General features: G+C 47.8%; 1 protein-coding gene across 1 annotated transcript in view; it reads left to right on the top strand.

Moving 5' to 3' along the window:
* GABBR2 (gamma-aminobutyric acid type B receptor subunit 2) overlaps positions 1–17,841 on the top strand; it is a 349,107-nt gene extending 331,266 nt beyond the window's left edge. Inside the window, exons 15-19 of the mRNA XM_086683581.1 lie at positions 3,451–3,675; positions 5,846–6,028; positions 8,582–8,711; positions 12,491–12,608; positions 15,229–17,841. Coding sequence (XP_086539707.1) covers positions 3,451–3,675; positions 5,846–6,028; positions 8,582–8,711; positions 12,491–12,608; positions 15,229–15,394 — 822 coding nt within the window. The 3' untranslated portion in view covers positions 15,395–17,841. The remainder of the gene's footprint in view (positions 1–3,450; positions 3,676–5,845; positions 6,029–8,581; positions 8,712–12,490; positions 12,609–15,228) is intronic.
* Positions 17,842–18,538: the final 697 nt, after the last annotated feature.

The following is an 18,538-nucleotide window of genomic DNA, read 5'->3' as shown; positions in this document are numbered from 1 at the left end:
TCCATAGGGATTCTTTGAAGATCACTGGGCTGCAATCTAGGCCCCACAAGGTAATGACCCTGAAGGTGTCCCCAGGAGGTGCCCGGAGTGGAACTGGGACTTGTAGGCTGGCCAAGAGCCCTGCGCTTGGAGAAGGGCACTCAGGAGACATGGTCACTAGAGCTGTCAGAGACAGTGGCATGGACCGGAAGGCAGATCCATCATTAGTGGGCAAAGTTGCCAGAAGGCAGCTTTCGAGTCCACATTAAAGAAGGATTTTGTCCAACAGAGCAGTGTCTGCAGATGTGGTGGCGCCCCCTAGGAAGGAAGTGCTCCCTGTCACAGGAAGCATGGTGGTACCTATGACTTGAGACCCCTAGCACTTGCTGAATAAAGAGAGTGAAACCAGACTCTCCAGGACGCCTCTGGCTCCATGTTCCCTGATCCTGAGACACTGTGAAATTAGATTATGCTGAATCCGATTGACTCTTTAAACTGGATTTATCTGTAACGTTTTGACCATCCATTATCTTCTCCACCTACTTGCAAAAGTGGCTGGAGATGACTATATCTCTTCCAGTGAAGCTATTAGCTTCAGTCAGATCGTGTCAATAAAAGCTGTATTTGGCAGCACAAGTGCTTTACTGTTTCCAGTGTATGCACAGAATAACCCACAGCCCTCCTGGCCCTTAGGGTCTGTGACTAAAATTCTACCCACCCCCCAGGTCCTCCTGCTCTGAAACCACAGCATTTCAAGGCTGGAAAGAGTGTGCCCAGCCCTGCAGGCCCACTCTCCTGTCAGATGTTTCAGGACTCCTGGCCCCTAGTGCGCATCCCCAACAAGTTTTGTTCACTCACTGCTTCCATACCTCTAGTGATGGGGACCTCACCCACTCAAAGTGGCCTGTGCCACCCAGGGATGATGTATTAGTGCCCTGTGGCTGCAGTAACAAACTACCACAAATGGGTAAACACAGAGTGGCTTAAAACAACACACATTATTCTCTCACAGTTCTGGAAGCCAGGAGTCTAAAACCAAGGTTGAGTTGTGCCCCCTCCAGAGGCTCCAGGGAAAATGCTTCCTTGCCTCTCCCCAGCAGCTGATGGCTCCAGGCATTCCTTGGCTTGGGGCTCCATCACTCTGTCTCCACCTCCATCTTCACATGGCCCTCTCTCTTTTCCAGGTCTTTCCTCTGTGTGTCTCTTACAATGACACTTATCATTTGATTTATGGCCTACCTAGATAATCCAGGATGATCTCATCTCAGGACCCTTAATTATATCTGCAAGGACCCCTTCTCCAAATATTCAGTCTCCGTGAATTAGGATATAGACATGTCTTTTAGGGCCACTGTTCAACCCACTATAGATGGGTTATTTTTCTAGAAGGTTCTTCTCTATCTTCAGCTAAAATCTGCCTTGATGTAACTTGTGCCCATGAACCCTCATTCTACTCCTTAAAGGCCTAAGAACAAGTTACTGTTTCCTCCCGACAGTCTTCAGAGATTTGCAGCCAACCACCAGGTCCCCAGACTCGCCCACATTTTACAACTGGTAGAGACTCTTGTGATGGTGCAGTGGGCCCCCAGACAGGTCAGTGAGGCTCGTCCGGCCTGTGATTCTTCCCTGGAAGAAGTGGACCGAAGAGCCCAGCCAGCATAGGCACTGTGGGACTGAAGGGCCCACACACGAAGGAACTAGCACAAAGCAGACTTTCAACAGCGTTGGATTCTTTCCCTCACTCAGCATCTGCTTCCTGGGCTTCTCGCTCCCCCATTTTAAAAGGAATCTTTAAAAAACAAATAGGTCTGGGGGTGCCTGGATGGCTCACCTGATGGAACATGCAACTCTTATAGGTTTGGGCCCCAAGTGTGTGTGTAGAGATCACTCAAAAATAAATGAATAAATGAATGAATAAATAAATAAATAAATAAATAAATAAATAAATAAATAAATAAATAAATAAAATTATAGGTAGATAGATAAGTAAATAAATAAATTGGTCTGTGAGATAACACATTTAGAGAAAAGGAGAGGAAAGCAGCCATGGTTGTATAAATAATACCAATTACAAAATGACTTTTAACTTACCCTTGTACAGGACACTTTGGTTTGCAAAATGCTTTGTGCAGCACTACAGTCATCTTCTCATTTCATCTGGATACAAACCCTGTGAGGTGGTATTATTATTATTCCCATTTCACGATAGTGAAACTGAGGCCCTGAGAGATGAAGTGACTTGCCCCAAATCACAGAGCCAATGGAGAGTAGCAGATTCCAGATCCTCCGGCCTTGTGCCCAGCTGCCCTCCACTACATGGCATTTTGCTGCTGCCGTATTAAGTCAAACCTGAAAACAGAAGCCCTCAGGGTGGTATTAAGTGGCCATGCAGTTTTGGATGCCCTGAGCTGTGATGATGAGGTCAGAGGAAAGAGGGGCCTTTGGGGAAAGTCCTCTTGGAAGGGCCTGGACTACAGCTGAAGGCCCTGAACAGTCAGCAGTCTTGGTCAGCTCTCCCCCCAGCCCCCCACCCACACCACCATTCTGCTGGGCATTCCGGCTGCACTTCCTCCACAACCTTCCCTCCCCTTAGACCACCCAGGAAGGCTAAGGCTTAGATCACACTGAACCTCTACCTTGTCCATTTCTGTTGGGAGATATACTGGTTAGGAGTAGAGCTGCAAGTGACAGAAAAGATAGTTTCTTAAGAGATAGTTAACTTCCTTCTTCAGATAAGCAATCTAGGATTGGTGGGGGGCTCCCAGAATCTCAGCTCCTTGGATCTTGTGGCTCCCCCATCTTTATCATACAACTCCCACATCTTGGTCTAAGATGACTGTTGTGGTCTAAGATGGCTTCTCAAGCTCCACCCATCATACTCCACTCCTACTAGGAAGGAGGAAAAGGAACACCGTTTCCCTTAATAGACACTTCCCAGAACTTGTACACACCACTTCCACCTACGTGGTGCTGTCCTGAACCTATCATACACCACACCTAGCTCCAAGGACAGTTAGGAATGTAATCTCCATTCTGAGTGACTTTGTGCATCGGGAGGTAAATAGAAGTCCCAGACACAGGTGCTCTGGCTTGTTTAGCGGTAAAAAAAGACAGGACTGAACTTCTAGAAACATAGTCCACTTTTGCCACTGTTTTACTGTGTGGCCTTGGACAAGCCTCTTCCTCCTCTCTGGGCCTCAGTGTTCGCCCTAGAGTGAGGGGAGGCGGTCGAGATCCCAACTGGAAACCCTTCCCACCACCACCTCCTGTATGTGAACTGTGGTGGGGTGAAGGAGAACCAGATGCTCTGACACCCCCAGTCTGCATTCCCTCAGCAGGACTCCACCTGGGGCCACCAGTGGAGACTGAGGGTGACATCCAGAAGGCCTGGCCCTGACCCCCCTTCTCAGAGTGGCAGGTGTGTGCCACCATGTGATAATGATGACTTCCCCTTTCCACTCACCATTTCAGTTGTTCGGTTGCTTCCTGGCTTGGGAGACGCGTAACGTCAGCATCCCTGCCCTCAACGACAGCAAGTACATTGGGATGAGTGTCTACAACGTGGGGATCATGTGTATCATCGGGGCCGCCGTCTCCTTCCTGACCCGAGACCAGCCCAACGTGCAGTTCTGCATCGTCGCCTTGGTCATCATCTTCTGCAGCACCATCACCCTCTGCCTGGTGTTTGTGCCCAAGGTACTGCCCGCCCTCTGCACCCTGCCCTCTGGCCTCTGGTCTTGGACCCTGCACAGAGGGGACACCTGGCCTCCTCCGCCTTCTGGCAGTTCTATGCTTTCTGTACTTGTTATGATCACGGAAAGTTTGGAAAATGCAAACAAGTAAAGACCAGATTTTCCAGAAATCTCACAGAGTCGCATCACCCAAGAATAATCACTGTTTAATGTTTTGTTTTAGTTTTTCTTTTTACTAAAAACTACATAGTTTTTATGCGTTTCCTCCCAGGATTTTTTTAATAAGTGTTTCTTTTTTTTTTTTTTTTAATGTTTCATTTATTTTTGAGACGGGGGGAGGGGCAGAGAGAGAGGGAGACACAGAATCCGAAGCAGGCTCCAGGCTCTGAGCTGTCAGCACAGAGCCCGATGTGGGGGCTCTAACTCAGGAACCACGAAATCGTGAGCTGAGCTGAAGTTGGACACTTAGCCAACTGAGCCACCCAGGTGCCCCCCTTCCAGTCTTTTTTAAATGGTTAGGCAGTGATGCTTTTCCCATTAGGGCTGCGATGATAGCTCACATACCATTTTGTAGTTTGCCTTTTTCACTGTTAATGTCTCCTGTGCATTTTCTCACAGCATAACCACCATTGACGGGGGATACCCCGTGTCTTCTTATCTGCTTGATTCCCTTATTGATGAGCATTACAGTCATTTCCAGATTTTTTTTTATATTATAAATTAACTTTTTTCTACATAACACACGATCCCCATTTCTGGCTACTCCCTTCAGATAGAGTCGCAGAAGTAGCGTTAGTGGGTAAAAAGGAATAACCACTTTGAATAAAAAGGAATAACCACTTACATTTTCCATTCATCAGAAGCACTGATCTTGAAGACCAGCCTGAGAGATGTTTCTCAAACCTTATCCTTCCCATCAGCAGGCAGGTGAACCAGAGGCCTTGGTGTCTTGGGAGCCCCTGCAGTTGGCTGGTCTCAGCATCAGAAAAGAAGGGGAAACAGAGAGGGTAGAAGGAATTATTAGCCTGAGTAGGGGAGGGAGAATGGGGTGAAAAGAGATCACTCGGGGTCCATTGTCCCCCAGACAGACTGTCCATGGCACCTCCATCCAGTCAGTCCCAGAGCAGTGTTTTCCCTGGAACACTGATGCCGTATATGCCTTCTTTCTCTGGTTGTCAAGGCTCCAACCCAATGCTAAGATCTCTCTGCCTACACTCTGACATCCTCTCATTCCAGTCAAAGATGCCAGATGGCTCCAAGCCCAGCCCTGACCATGTCACTCTCCTCTGTTACCCTCAACAACTCCTCATTGCCCCTCTGGCTCCAGAATCAAGTCCCCAGTATGGGCTGCCTTTCAGGAACTTTGGGTCTCCTCCAGTTTCTCCTAAGAACCCTGTCCACCATCCAAACTGTCCTTCTCCATAAGCACCCTGAGTCCCAGGCCCCCCCTGCATTTGCATATGCCTCTTCTTCCCCCTGGAACTCCCTTTCCTCACCGTCCCTCAGGCTCTCCACAGAGCCCAGCCCAGGCCCACAGCACTCACAGCCCAGCCTGCCCTGGATACTTCCGGCCTCTGGACCATGGGGTCCTGACAGACAGGGGCCACACCTCCCTCAGTCCTGGCTCTCCGGTGCAGGCCCAGAGCCAGACTCAAACCAGAAATGTTTCTTGAATAAATGAGTAAGACCGGGATCAAGAGTGGCCTTTTTTCTTATATAACAACACTTTTGTCCATGACAGAACTAGTCACCAGTCTGTCCTCAACACTCATCAATGGTTCTAAAAAGCAGAAGGCTTCATTTGCCTCCATCCATTGTCTTCCAACGTCATCCTCAGGGTTATTTTCCATGTGAAATGAAGCCTAAGGCAGAGTACGGCTCAGCTGGAATCAGGCCTAGGGGTGGGCTCTGCAGGGGGTTCTGGATGCAGGTGGCCTCGGTCAGGAGACCAGACTTCTGCTGACAAGGAAAGAAACAGACTCGGCGAGGGAGGGGGGTGGGGCTGCCCAAGGTCACACACCAGCGAGTGGCAGAGATGAGCCTGAACCCAGGGCTCCGGGCTCCCAGCCTGTGTCTGTGCTGCCTCCAATGCAGGACCTGCTGTGGCGGAGGGGATGGGACACCGGGGAGGAGGACCCCGGGGTTCTCCTTTCAGTCATCCCTTGTCCTTCCAGCTCATCACTCTGAGAACAAACCCAGATGCAGCAACCCAGAACAGGCGATTCCAGTTCACTCAGAATCAGAAGAAGGAAGATTCAAAAACATCCACCTCAGTCACCAGTGTGAACCAAGCAAGCACATCCCGCCTAGAGGGCCTGCAGTCTGAAAACCATCGCCTGCGAATGAAGATCACAGAGGTACCTCCCTCAGCACCGGCAGCCAGGGCCCCAGCCTCCCGGTCTCGTCCCTCTGCCCCAGAGTAGGGCCTCTCAGGGCTGCCGCTCCTGACCTTGCCCCCTCTGGACACCCCCTTGCATCAGGCTGTGCAGTCCCAGGTGCTGGAGTTACGGCCACCAGAACCAGGGGGGACATAAACTAGACATAGGCAGTTTGTCAGAATCCCCTGGCCCAGGCTCATGGAGTCCAGCAGTGCCCCCGATTCAAGGCATCCTCAGAAAGAAAGGAGTTCTTAGAGATTTGTGAGCTCCCAGATTATAGGAGCTTCCTAAGTGTGTGGGGACCACCCCCCTTAATTTGTCACTCTCCAAACCCAGTAACCACCCTCATTTATATGAGGTACAGCGAGACAGGAAGGGGTGAAGAGAAATTTTTCAGACAGGAGAGTTTGCTGTAGCATATCTCACTATTGTCCTGAGGGTCCTTAACTGGTCCTTCAGTATTCCAGAGAGGCCACGACTAGAATCCTTTGTGCCCAAGCCGGACCTCAAATTCTGGATTTTCTATACCTGGGAGGGGAGACCAAATTACCTTCCCCTTCTGCACACGTCTCTTTGGGTCCATGTGTATGACTGGCCCATGGTCTGCGGGTTGTGTGTTTCATAGAGAACTTCTCATTCAATGAGTGGAACAGGGAAGAAATAAGGGCGAGTGTGTTGATCAGGATACTTGCTAAGTTGCTGTAACAGAGACCCCAAAATGAAGCGACCCAAAGAAAATATTTCTCTGTCACATAATGGTCGTGAGGAGATTGGCCCAGGTTGGCAGGAAGCTCTGCCTCCATGGCCTTGGCTGGATGAGGTTTGTTCACTCTTCCTGTCCGCCATTCCCCAAGGCATATTCCTCACCAGCACAGTTAAAACCGAGTGGAAGGCAGGTCCTGTCCTCAGTCGCAGGAAGGGAAGAGGAAGTCCACACAAGGGATAAGCAAGTGATACAAAAATTTGTACAATGTTGGTTCTGCTCCAGTTGCCTTGGCAAGAACTTACATGATCACACTTAGACACAGGGGACGCTGGGAAATGTAGTCTCTAGCTGGACATTCGTGAGGAAGAAGGGAGACATAGGGTTGTCCGAGGAGATATGGGATGCCCAGTTAAATTTGAATTTCAGACAACCAATGGTATTTTTAGTATAAGGATGGCCCATACAATAGTTGGGATATACTTACAGTAAAAAAAATGATTCATTGTTACCTGGAAATCAAATGTGACTGGGCATTCTGTATTTGCCTTTGCTAGATCTAGTAGCCTTTTGGGGGGCTCACCTTAGTCTGTCACAAAGATCCATTACACAGTTGTCTGTGCATCGAAAGGTGACTGCTTTAGAAGGGATAGCCCATTTGCCACCAGAGCAAAGTAGGAAAGGATTCTGCCCCTCAAAGCCCATTGCTGGTTCTGTGTTACTATCAGATCTCCCTGTGCCTGGAACTACCATATCTTGACATTTGACTTATACTGGCACACTCCAGCAATAGAGTTCACCCACTTCAGGAAACATGAAACCAAAGCCACTGTCAAAAGCCCTAACATGTTGGGTTGTTTTTCCTGGAATCGAATCACAATCTGGCTTCCTTTGATCCTAGCCCTGCTGTTTGAGTCACACAGAAGAAGGTATCTCTCTCCTTCTCCACAGGAAAATGTATTTAAAAATTAATGGCCGTGCTCTTGACATCAGGACAACACTTTACTGTTTGTAACTTTCTCTCCCTTATACTATATTAAGATGCCTGCTGCCTTCCCCAGCTACCACCCCACAACACACACACACACACACACACACACACACACACACACACACACCAGGCTTCTCAAGGGCTGAACTGCCCCAGGGCTTGCATCTGATTTTCCTATAACCTGAAAGCCCCTGCAGTCCATCCTCTGGAGGAACCCCTACTGGCCTGACCTCTGTGTCAGTGTGAGACCCACAGCTAACCAACCGTAGATCTGCCCTCCCCTACAGGGGTCTTGCTAGGTACCAATAACAATAATTATAGTAATATCATTGTAGTAGCACGCTACCCTTATTATGTGTCAAGAACTGGGCTAAACTTTAAATGCATCATCTGATTTAATCTCCACAATAACCACAAGAGGTAGCTACTGTTATTACCCCATTCTACAGATGAAGGAGTTGAGACTCAGTTCTCACAAGCCAGTACACAGGCAGTAAAGGGCAGCTCTGAGTTTGCCCCCAGGCCTGTCCACCTTCAGAGCCTGTGCTCTGACACTCTCCTGCCCTGCATCCCTGGGCTTGCCCAGCTGCTCCATCATGATGGGCACAAGCCTACACTGAACACATGGTTGCAAAGCCCATTCCCCCTCCCTCCCCATCACAGTTTCACCTGCAGCAACAGCCCTCAGGGGCCCTCCGCATCTCTTCCCCAGCATGCGGCGCGTCTCTGGCTCTCAGTGCCCTCCTGAAGGCAGCCTGAGGCCCAGTCCCACGACCCTGTGAGCCGGGGAAGGGACTGGGCCAGGGGCTCTGACTCAGCTAGAACCTTTGTCTTCTAGCTGGATAAAGACTTGGAAGAGGTCACGATGCAGCTGCAAGACACCCCAGAAAAGACCACCTACATCAAACAGAACCACTACCAAGAACTCAACGACATCCTCAACCTTGGGAACTTCACTGAGAGCACAGGTAGGAGGAGACGGGGCCCCTGGAATGTGGGGACCTGGGTATCAGACACCAGCTGTCCACCTTCCACTTTACAGATGAAGAAACTGAGGCTCAGAGAAGGGGTGAGGCTGATGTGAAGCCACACGGGCAGAGTGGCCGCATCTGGAACCCACAGCTCAGTGTCCAGCCTAGAGCGGGGGCTTCTGTTTCTCAGTCTCTTGGGTTCCAGTGGCACACGTACATGACATGGCCAGCATTCACAGTGTTCTGACTGGCGGCACGTTGTTCCTAATGAATAGTTTGCCTTACTTCTCCCAGCAACGTTTCGGTTTCGGATGTGCTGTCTCAATATATAGAAAAGGAATGGTCAGTAAGATCTGACCTGACACTCAAGCTCCCCAGCCACTTGGGAAATGCAAGCCAAAATAACACAATGCAGTCTTTACCTACATTTCAGCAACATTTCCAAAGATCACCAGTGCTGTTAAGAGTGTGTGGAAATAGGCATTCTCCTGCAATGTTTTGGAAGTCAGTCTGGCACATCCAAATGTTAGATGCTAAACCTCCTGATTAACAAGACCACTAGCAAGATCTTGCCCCTGGGAAGTACTCCCACGTGGGCAAAGATGTATACACATGATGTTCATCCCAACATTATTTGTAGGTGAGAAACACTGGAATTAACTTAAATGTTTATCATTTAGGGTGGTTTTGTTAGTGATGATACAACTAAACAAGGCACATAATACAACTATTAGAAAGTGGGGCGAATCTATTTGTGCAAATATGGAGAGATCCCCAAGTGAAAATAGCAAGATGAAGGCCAGCATTATGGTACACATAAATGCACACACACACGCACGTGTGTACACGTGTGTGTTAAGTGCATTTTTAAAAAGGTTTGGGAGAACAAACACTGAATTAACAGTCTCCACCTGTGTGAAGGGAACAGTATGTGCATAGTGAGAAAGGATTCTTCTTACATTTCATTTAATATACTTCTCTATTGTTTGCATCTTGTCATTAGCATTGATTCACTAATTTGCTATAAAATTATTTTTTAAATCAATGAAAAATCTTTACTTTCTTTTTTGTTTTTGTTATAGTTTCCTTTATTATTACATAAGTAATAGCATTCTTATTATAAAATCAAATTATAAAATTTTTACTATGTAAGATGTTGATTACAAAAAAAGTTTAAATTGAAATTAGTAACAAGTAAATTGAAAGAATAAAACTTATTGGGGCACCTGGGTGGCTCAGTTGGTTGCACATCTGACTTCAGCTCAGGTCATGGTCTCACAGTTCATGAGTTTGAGCCCCACGTTGGGCTCTGTGCTAACAAACAGCTCAGAGCCTGGAGCCTGCTTCAGATTCTGTATCTCTCTCTCTCTCTCTCTCTCTCCCCCTCTCCTGCTCATGCTCTGCCTCTCTCTGTCTCTCAAAAATAAATAAATGTTAAAAAAGTTTTTTTAAAAGAATAAAAATTACTCATAGTAATTTTTGTATGTGGAAATGTGGGCATTTCAAATTAATGAAAGGAAAGGAATTATTCAATAAATTTAATTGGGACAAGTGGATAGCCATCTGGAAAGGAGTAAAGTTAAATCCCTACCTCACACCTTACATATAAAAGATTTAAATGTAAAAAGTGAAACCATGAAAGAACTAAAAGAAACCATAGGAAAATTTTTTTAATAATCTCAGATAGGGGAAGGCCTTTCTCAGTTTGAGGCAAAACCCAGAAACCACAAAAGAAAAAGTTGATAAATTTAACTACAAAAAAAAATTTTTTTAACAACACAAAAAGCATAAGTAACCAAAAATTCAAACAAACTAAGCCAAAAAAAATTGTAACTCAAGTAATGAGCTTATTGTCTTATATATAAAGAGAAATTTTATATACTTTATATAAAGTATATATAATTATATGCAAATTAATAAGAAAAAGACCAACAACACAAAACAAAATGGGCAAAGACAGTTCTCACAGAAGGAAGTGCAAGAGATTCATATGCTTATGAAAAGATTCTCAATCTCACTCCTTATTAAAAGAATGCAAATGACATCTTTAGTGAGATACCATTTTCACCAGTAAGACTGGCAAAGACAAGAGATTGAAAAGTTGCAGAGAGTCTGAGGAAACAGTCGAGGAAATGGGCATTCTCAAACATGGCTGGTCGAAATAGAAATTGATATGATCCAGTGGTTCCACTTTTGGAATTTACCCTAAGAATGTGCAGTCAACTGTCATTATTCATGGGGATTATGTTTGATAAAGCTGCTGTGAACCATGAATTAATTGGTGAACACTGAACCACTGCTCCCCGGGGAAATAGGTCCCCAGGGCTAGGTTCCTGCAAGGCTCTCTCAGTTTGGCATTTTGGCCAACCAATCAGTACATAATTTTGTCATACATGTGTTTCTGTTTGAAGACCTCTTATTTAATATATATTGTTGATTCATTAACATTGACCTCCTGCTAAGCAGCACTAGAACGCATGTCTGAATGAAGATCATCTAACCCGCGGATTTTCTCCATCAGACACATCACAGCCTTCTTGTGCGTAGGCATGCATTCTAGTGCTGTCGACCATAAGGTCGGGGTTCATGTTCCAACACAGTGTGTGTCAGCAAATGACTGCGAAAGCATTACAGGTATTGGTTTGGGGTTACAAATTACTTTTAGTGAGTAGGCGAGTTCGCAAATACAGAATCCATGAATAAGGAGGATCCACTGCACTCACGTGGGGCAAAATGACATTCACTAAGTTTGCTCACTGTAGACAAAACAAAAACCAGTGCTCCTCCAGATCCCTCAAGTTGGGGACCCAGGTTTTTATGTTTTGTATTTCTTTAAATCTCCCTGGGTCGTTCTGAAGCAGAGGGCTGAAAGCATCCATATCATCACATTTTGTGGCTTCACAGTATTTCTTTGAATGGAGACCCCATACATACATGAGTATATAACTAATCCATTATAACTGGAAAAATTCAGATTAGTTCCAACTTTTTTATATTATAAACAATGCTGACTTGAACGTCCTGTGTATAACTGCACACATAACCTTCATCATTTCCTTCGGATAACTCCCAGAAGTAAAAATTCTGCGTAAAAGATATGCACGATTTTTAGTGTTCGATGCTTAGTGCCCCCCAGAAAGATTATGCCAATTTACACTCCCACCAGCAGTTTACTCTTCCCAATCTTTGGCAATCTTATGGATATATATTTTCCCTTGGAGGGTTTTTTCCTTTGTTATTATATCCCTAGGCACCAGTGAAAAAGGACTTTACATTAAAAACTCTCATTTCCAAGTTAGGTTGCCTACATTGGTTGACTTGATTTCCCCCCTTTTTTCTTGGAGAAAGGAAATCCCCCAAGACACCATTTCTATCCCTGGATGGAAGCTTCTAGGCTCACTGCCCTGGTCCTGGAAGAGCTACTGCAGAAACCACAGCTCTGGAAGGATAATGGGCTCTTTGCTATTCTCTCTCCTTGGGCACCATCCTAAAAAGCTTGCATTTTTTAAAAATTTGTTTAACATTTATTTATTTTTGAGAGAGAGAGAGAGAGCGTGCATGAGCAGGGAAGAGGCAGAAAGAGGGGGAGACACAGAATCTGAAGCAGGCTCCAGGCACAGAGCCCAACACGGGGCTCAAACATACAAACCGTGAGATCATGACTTGAGCCGAAGTCAAAAGCTTAATCGACTGAGCCACCCAGGCGCCCGAAAGATTGCATTTCTTAAAAAACGAAGTTAACAGAATGTGTTGTGATATTGTTGTTTTACATTCAGATGGGGGAAAGGCCATTTTAAAAAATCACCTCGATCAAAATCCCCAGCTACAGTGGAACACAACAGAGCCCTCGCGAACATGCAAAGATCCTATAGAAGATATAAACTCCCCAGAACAGTAAGTACTTTCTCCCTGAGAACTATTGTGGAAGAGTACATTACTCCTGCACAGCAATCTCAATCTGCACCACGTTTTCTCATGCATCATTTTATTTGAACTCCACAGCAATCCCATGATGCAGGTCAAATTACAATGCTCATTTGACAGATGAGAAAACATATTCAGAAAGGGAAGGTGACTTGTGAAAGCTCACCCAGTTTCTAAGTGCAGGAGATAGGATTTGAACCCGGGTCTGTCCACCATCAAACCTGCTGTAGCACACTGCCTTTGTTATGTATAAAACTTAACCTTGCTAAATGCACTGACTCCACAAGTGTTTACCGAGATCTACTGTGTGTCAGACATAGAAATGAAGAAAACGGACAAAAATCCCTTCCTTTGTGGAATTTATGTTCTACCTGGTGACAAAATAACTTCATTTAAAAAGCAAAGTCATAGGTGCTTTGGAGGAAAATAAAGTAGGGAAAGAGGTTGGGGGTCATAATCTTACAGAGAGCCATCAGGGAAGATTCAGTGAGCTGACATGTAAGCAAAGACCTACCTGGACATTTCCATCAGTTTTGTTCCCACTGGCCGTTGTTAGTTCTTCCTTGCTTACAGCAGCTTGGAAGCAGAGATTAGAAATGTCAGCACTGAAATGTGGTCCCTGGGAAGTGACAACCAGCAAAGACAGCCAAATCACCAAGTGTAGTGTAACTCGAGGACATTTCGTTCTAGAGACAATAGCCTCTCAACCCAGTTAGCTCCAAGGCCTGACTGGCTAACACTCCAGAATAATTCCTGATGATTATATGGCAGTCATCAGTGGTTTACTTGTTAGTTCCCTCCACTAGAGTGTAAGCACCTTGGGGATAAGGTATGAGTCCCTCCCGTGTCCCTTGGACTGAATGCAGGTTCTCGCACTGAGTAGGTTTTCAGCACGTGTCTGTTGAGTGAATGCCAGTGTAAACAGGATCCCACCAGATAGCAAAATGCGATGGCTCTGAGAGGCACAGACAGATGCCCACCTTGCCCAGGCAGACAGCCCTTCCCAGGTGCCCGGGGAGGACACCATTTTCCCATGTCACAGTTGATTCCTCAGCTCCCTTTTCCTGGTCTCTTTGTCAGCACCCTCTTGCCTTAAGGAATAGATCGTAGCTCAGGTTACAGAGGTTCAACTTGAATTTCAAAAGGAGATCTCCAACACACTGGCCTCATGAGCACCTGTGAAGGGTCCTTGGTAGAGCTCTCCAATGAACAAGTCCTTTGGGAGTGTGGGGACAGCACTGCCTCTGTCCCCATCCGTCTCAGGAGACCATCGGTGCCACACATGCACACTAGGGGCGCGCCTGTTGGGATGAGGTGGCCCCACATGAGTTGATTTGCCTCCCTCACAAAGCACTGTGGTTTCCCAGAAGCAGGAGACCCATCTTCCCCAGTTCTGGCTTTGTTTCCACGAGCAAGTTACAGAAACCCTGTCCACTTCCCTCGTCGTTATAATGGGAATAGCAATACTTCTACCTACTGGGTTTCTGTGAAGATCTGGGGGATGGGGGGCTCTCACCCTGAGCAGTCAGGCACTGAGGACACAAGGAGGCCTAAGGATACCAAGAATTCAGCTTCCCAGGTACCAGGGGGAACCGCACAAGACGCGGTTAAGGTGACTTACTGCCCGGGGTAGACTCTGATGAGAAGCGGGCCAGGAGACAGTGGCAGTGAGAAGGGAGTCAGAAGGCTGTCGCCTTTCCCCTGCTGCCAGCAGTCACACACCACCCCTGGCTCCCAGAGGTCTTCTGGCTGTGCTTCTGGAAATTTACCCAGAATTCTGGGAGCTCAGGGAAAGAAGGAGCTTGCTCAGAAGACTTTAAACTGGATATTGAAGGGAAAACAGTTCGTCACAGCAGGAGGTGGAGAAAGTATTCCAGGCTGGGGAAAGAGCATGTGCAGAGGCAAGGAAGGGTGGCCATAAGCAGTGTTTTAGGGGAAAGTAGTTGCCAGAGGGTTGGGTTTGGGTGGAGAGAGGGTAGAAGTTTCACCTGGAGAATTAGGCAAGAGACAGATCTTAGGCAGCCCTGAATGTCCTCCCCCCGGTTGGAAGGATGACACTAGTCACCAAAGAAGCTGAAAGAGCAGGAAGGAACCTATCGGAATCAGCCCAGCAAGAAGGGCTGCTGTCCTGAACAAGGCAGGGGCAGAGGAGCCAATGAGGAAGGACAGAGCAGCGAGAAGCCTTTCAGTCCATTTGGAGGCTTGCGAGAGTGAGAACTGTCTGTGTCAGCAGCAAAGCCCGTGAGATGAGCGAACCTTGTTCTTAGGAATCACCGCACACTCAGGAAGGCTGCATCTCCCTTTGCTCACTATCTCCCCGGTTCTTCCCAGGGCAGTCGTTGGCAGGTGTAGGCCTGCACCACATACCTGCTAGATGGGTGAATGGTTAGCTGATGGGACAGGCAGATCTTGGATTCATGAGAACTGTTCTCCTACCATCAGCTTCTTAGCCAAAGTGAGTCCACGGAACATTCTGGTGAGCAGCCAGATAGCCTTCACTGAAACTCCTCTCTCCCTTCTTCTCTCTCTCTCCTTTCTCCTCTCTCTCTCTCTCTCTCTCTCTCTCCCTCCCTCCCTCTCCCTGCCACAGCATCCAGCGCCGGCTGTCCCTCCAGCTCCCCATCCTCCACCACGCCTACCTCCCGTCCATTGGAGGCGTGGACGCCAGCTGCGTCAGCCCCTGCGTCAGCCCCACCGCCAGCCCCCGCCACAGACATGTGCCACCCTCCTTCCGAGTTATGGTCTCGGGCCTGTAAGGGTGGGAGGCCTGGGGCCGGGGCCTCCCCCATGACAGAACCACACAGAGCAGAGGCTACAGGAACACTGTCAGCTCTGGCTGCGGAGAAGCTGGGCGCCACGGCTGGCCTTGTGGGACTGCTCGATGGCACTCAGGTGGACGGGATGGGGGCACTTGGCACCTGACCTCGCGCCTTATTTGTGAAGTTTTTATTCTTTCACAAAGAAGAGGAATGGAAATGACTTCTTCCTTGATGTCTGCAAAGAAGGAGGAGCTGGGATATTTGAAACTTTGCAAAAAAAAAAAAAAAAAATCCTAGACAAGGAGAGAATCACTTGAACTCCAGCTAGAAGTCACCGAGTGTCCCTGAGCAGCCTTGAGAAGAGGCGAGGAGGGGCTTCCAGAGAAACCGTCTCTGCCTCTGCACACACATCCCTGGCTGTGGCACCCCAGGCCAGCCCTTCTCCCCTCTGGGGAAGGAGGTGGGCAGGGCAGCCGGGTCCCCAGCTGCCAGTCCAGCCAATCCCAGCCTTCCTGGAACAGGGAGTCCGCAGGTGGCCCGAAGGCTGGGGTACGGGAGCAGGCTGACCCGTATGCCTCCCGGTGGGACCTTACTCTCTGGTAAATGCCACACATTAACACAATAACACCCGTTCCGGGACCGTGGGGATTTAGGGCACGTCACTGCAGACCTGCTCTGCACCATTCAGCGACAGTCGGTCATGCACCCACCACGTTGGCCATGTCCTTGTGTTTGTATCAGGTGTTCCAGTAATCAGGGGGACTACCCGAGCTAATCATGGAATGTCTGTTCCCAGCAAACACGCTAAAGAAAGACTGTGCACTTTAACCTCTCATCAGGGCCCAAGGGCTGCCTGGGGTTGGTTTTTTTCCACTGACTTTGTTTCTGACCAAAGTGAATTGGGCATTCTGCTAGAAGACATCCCTGTAGTCGTAGGGAGAGAGTTGCTAGCTGAGGGCTCCCCTTGGCTTCCCGAAGGTGGCCTTGCATTTGGACAGGCCAGGAGCTCCGCCCTTGGGAGTCCTGGGGGTGACCTGTCAGCACACTAGTCCTCTCCATAAGATCATTCTTCCCTTTCAATCGAACCCCAGAGGGCACCGACCTGGGAGTCAGACAGACCTGGGCTCAAGTCCTCACTCCATGGCTGACTCCCTCCATGACCTTGGGAAAGTCACTAGTGTCTCTCTGAGCCTCAGTTTCCCCTCCCCAACAAATTGGGGTTGAAATAACAACACCCATCCTGCCTACCTCACAGGGTCACTCTGAGGATCAAAACTTGATCTCCTCCAGGAAAGCTTCGTACCAAATGGTGAAGCAGCCCTGACCCATGAGGTATCAGGATGACCACGACCTTTGGCCCTCACGACCACCAGGGGTTTGGCCCAGAGGAGCTCCCAGCATAGCCCCTCTACCAGGATAACCTGGTGGAGAGAGGCTCCCGACGACTTTTGTGACATTCCTAGACAGGTTCATTCTTTGCTAAAGAAAGACCTGAATGACAGCGTCCAGGATATCTGCACAACTGAGCGGTCGCTCACTCCCTAAAGAAACCTAATGGCAGCTTCAACAGGCAGGCAATAATCTCTTCCCAGACCACTGAAGTCAGGAATATACTGCTGTCACCACCAGACTTTGACAAAAGGGCCCACAGGAATCCTACCATCGCCAACATTTCAAAACACCCTCTTTCACGTAGCATAATAGCTTTCCCCTCCCCTTCCCCAGAGAGAGGTTATGGAGGTACTGTAGCTTTTAGGGAAAAAAAAAAATGTCAACACATCACAGGTCAATTTGAAGTCATTGTCTGTTTAGGCACTAAAAATCGGTGTTGTCACTCACTGTGTATTACCAGTATTTACTTGCTTTCTTGATTTCACCAAAACCAGATTTAATTTAAAGGACCACATTAATTTTTCAAAGGGAAGGAGACAATTCATTGTACATAATGTATACACACACACACACACACACACACACACACACACACACAAATATACCTGTAGAAATATTATTCCAGCATAGCAGGAAAAAAAGAAACAAAAGTATTGGACAGTCGGAGGTGAGTGTGTGCGTCCGTAACCCGTTGTGACCCCTGAACGTGCACAGTCTTCTAGGTTAACCCACAAAGTACATTTTCTGTCTTAATGATACTGTAGGTTCACCCATTTTTTTTAATTTCCCTGCAAATAACAAGACCCACAGAAGTGACCCTAGCTATTTAACGGTTCTGTTCTTTTATATGCAGCAAATACACCGTACATTTCTGAAGAGGCTTCAGCCTGAAGGCATTTTCCACTGACGTTAGTGCACAAACGCTTTAAATTAGACTGGAACTGCCAGAATCAAATGTAAATGAGGAATTTCTCGTACCCCTATTGCATGGTATCAATTTTTAATAAATTGTTGCAAATTTGTTTTTATGAATAAAAGGGAAAAAAAAACCACTGTCCTCTTTAATGTCTACTCATCCCCAAATGGGGGTCAGATCTGGTCATATTCCTCTGCTGGCAAACTCAGGGGACAGTTCAGGTTGCCTCCTCAGCCACCTTCTGCGGAGAGTAATGGAACAGCCCTGCCACCGTGTGCCCCCAGCTGCTGGATCCGAGGGTGGGAACCTGACCTGAGCGGGGCCAGTATGCCCAGTCCCCAGGATATCTCCATGTAGAGAGATTTAGCCATGAAAGAGAAACACGAAGCCAGCATGGAAAGAAACAGGATCAAGAGATGGGTCTCGATGGCGTCTGAGTAGCTGGTCCGCTGTTCCCGAAAGTCGGCAGCACGCTAGGAAGGATTCTCAGTTCTCCAAACAAAACACCCTTTTGCCGAAGTTAGTTCAAGTTCTGTTCCCATCTGTTGCAACCAAAAAGTTCCTATGTAACCTAGAAGCCTTGCTGCTGCCCTAGCCATAACTGCCCCTCCAGGCCTGACAGCCTGTGCTTTGGAACCCATTCTCCTTCCATCCTCATCACCTGCCTCCCCACTTAAAGAATGCACTTCCTAGGGGCGCCTGGGTGGCGCAGTCGGTTAAGCGTCCGACTTCAGCCAGGTCACGATCTCGCGGTCCGTGAGTTCGAGCCCCGCGTCGGGCTCTGGGCTGATGGCTCAGAGCCTGGAGCCTGTTTCCGATTCTGTGTCTCCCTC

Source organism: Puma concolor, chromosome D4 (genome assembly GCF_028749965.1).
Source record: "Puma concolor isolate L17-30 chromosome D4, mPumCon1.1.hap2, whole genome shotgun sequence".
In the NCBI taxonomy this organism is placed as follows: domain Eukaryota; kingdom Metazoa; phylum Chordata; class Mammalia; order Carnivora; family Felidae; genus Puma; species Puma concolor.
Note: the sequence above shows the minus strand (reverse complement) of the source record. Positions and strands in the feature narration are given on the sequence as shown.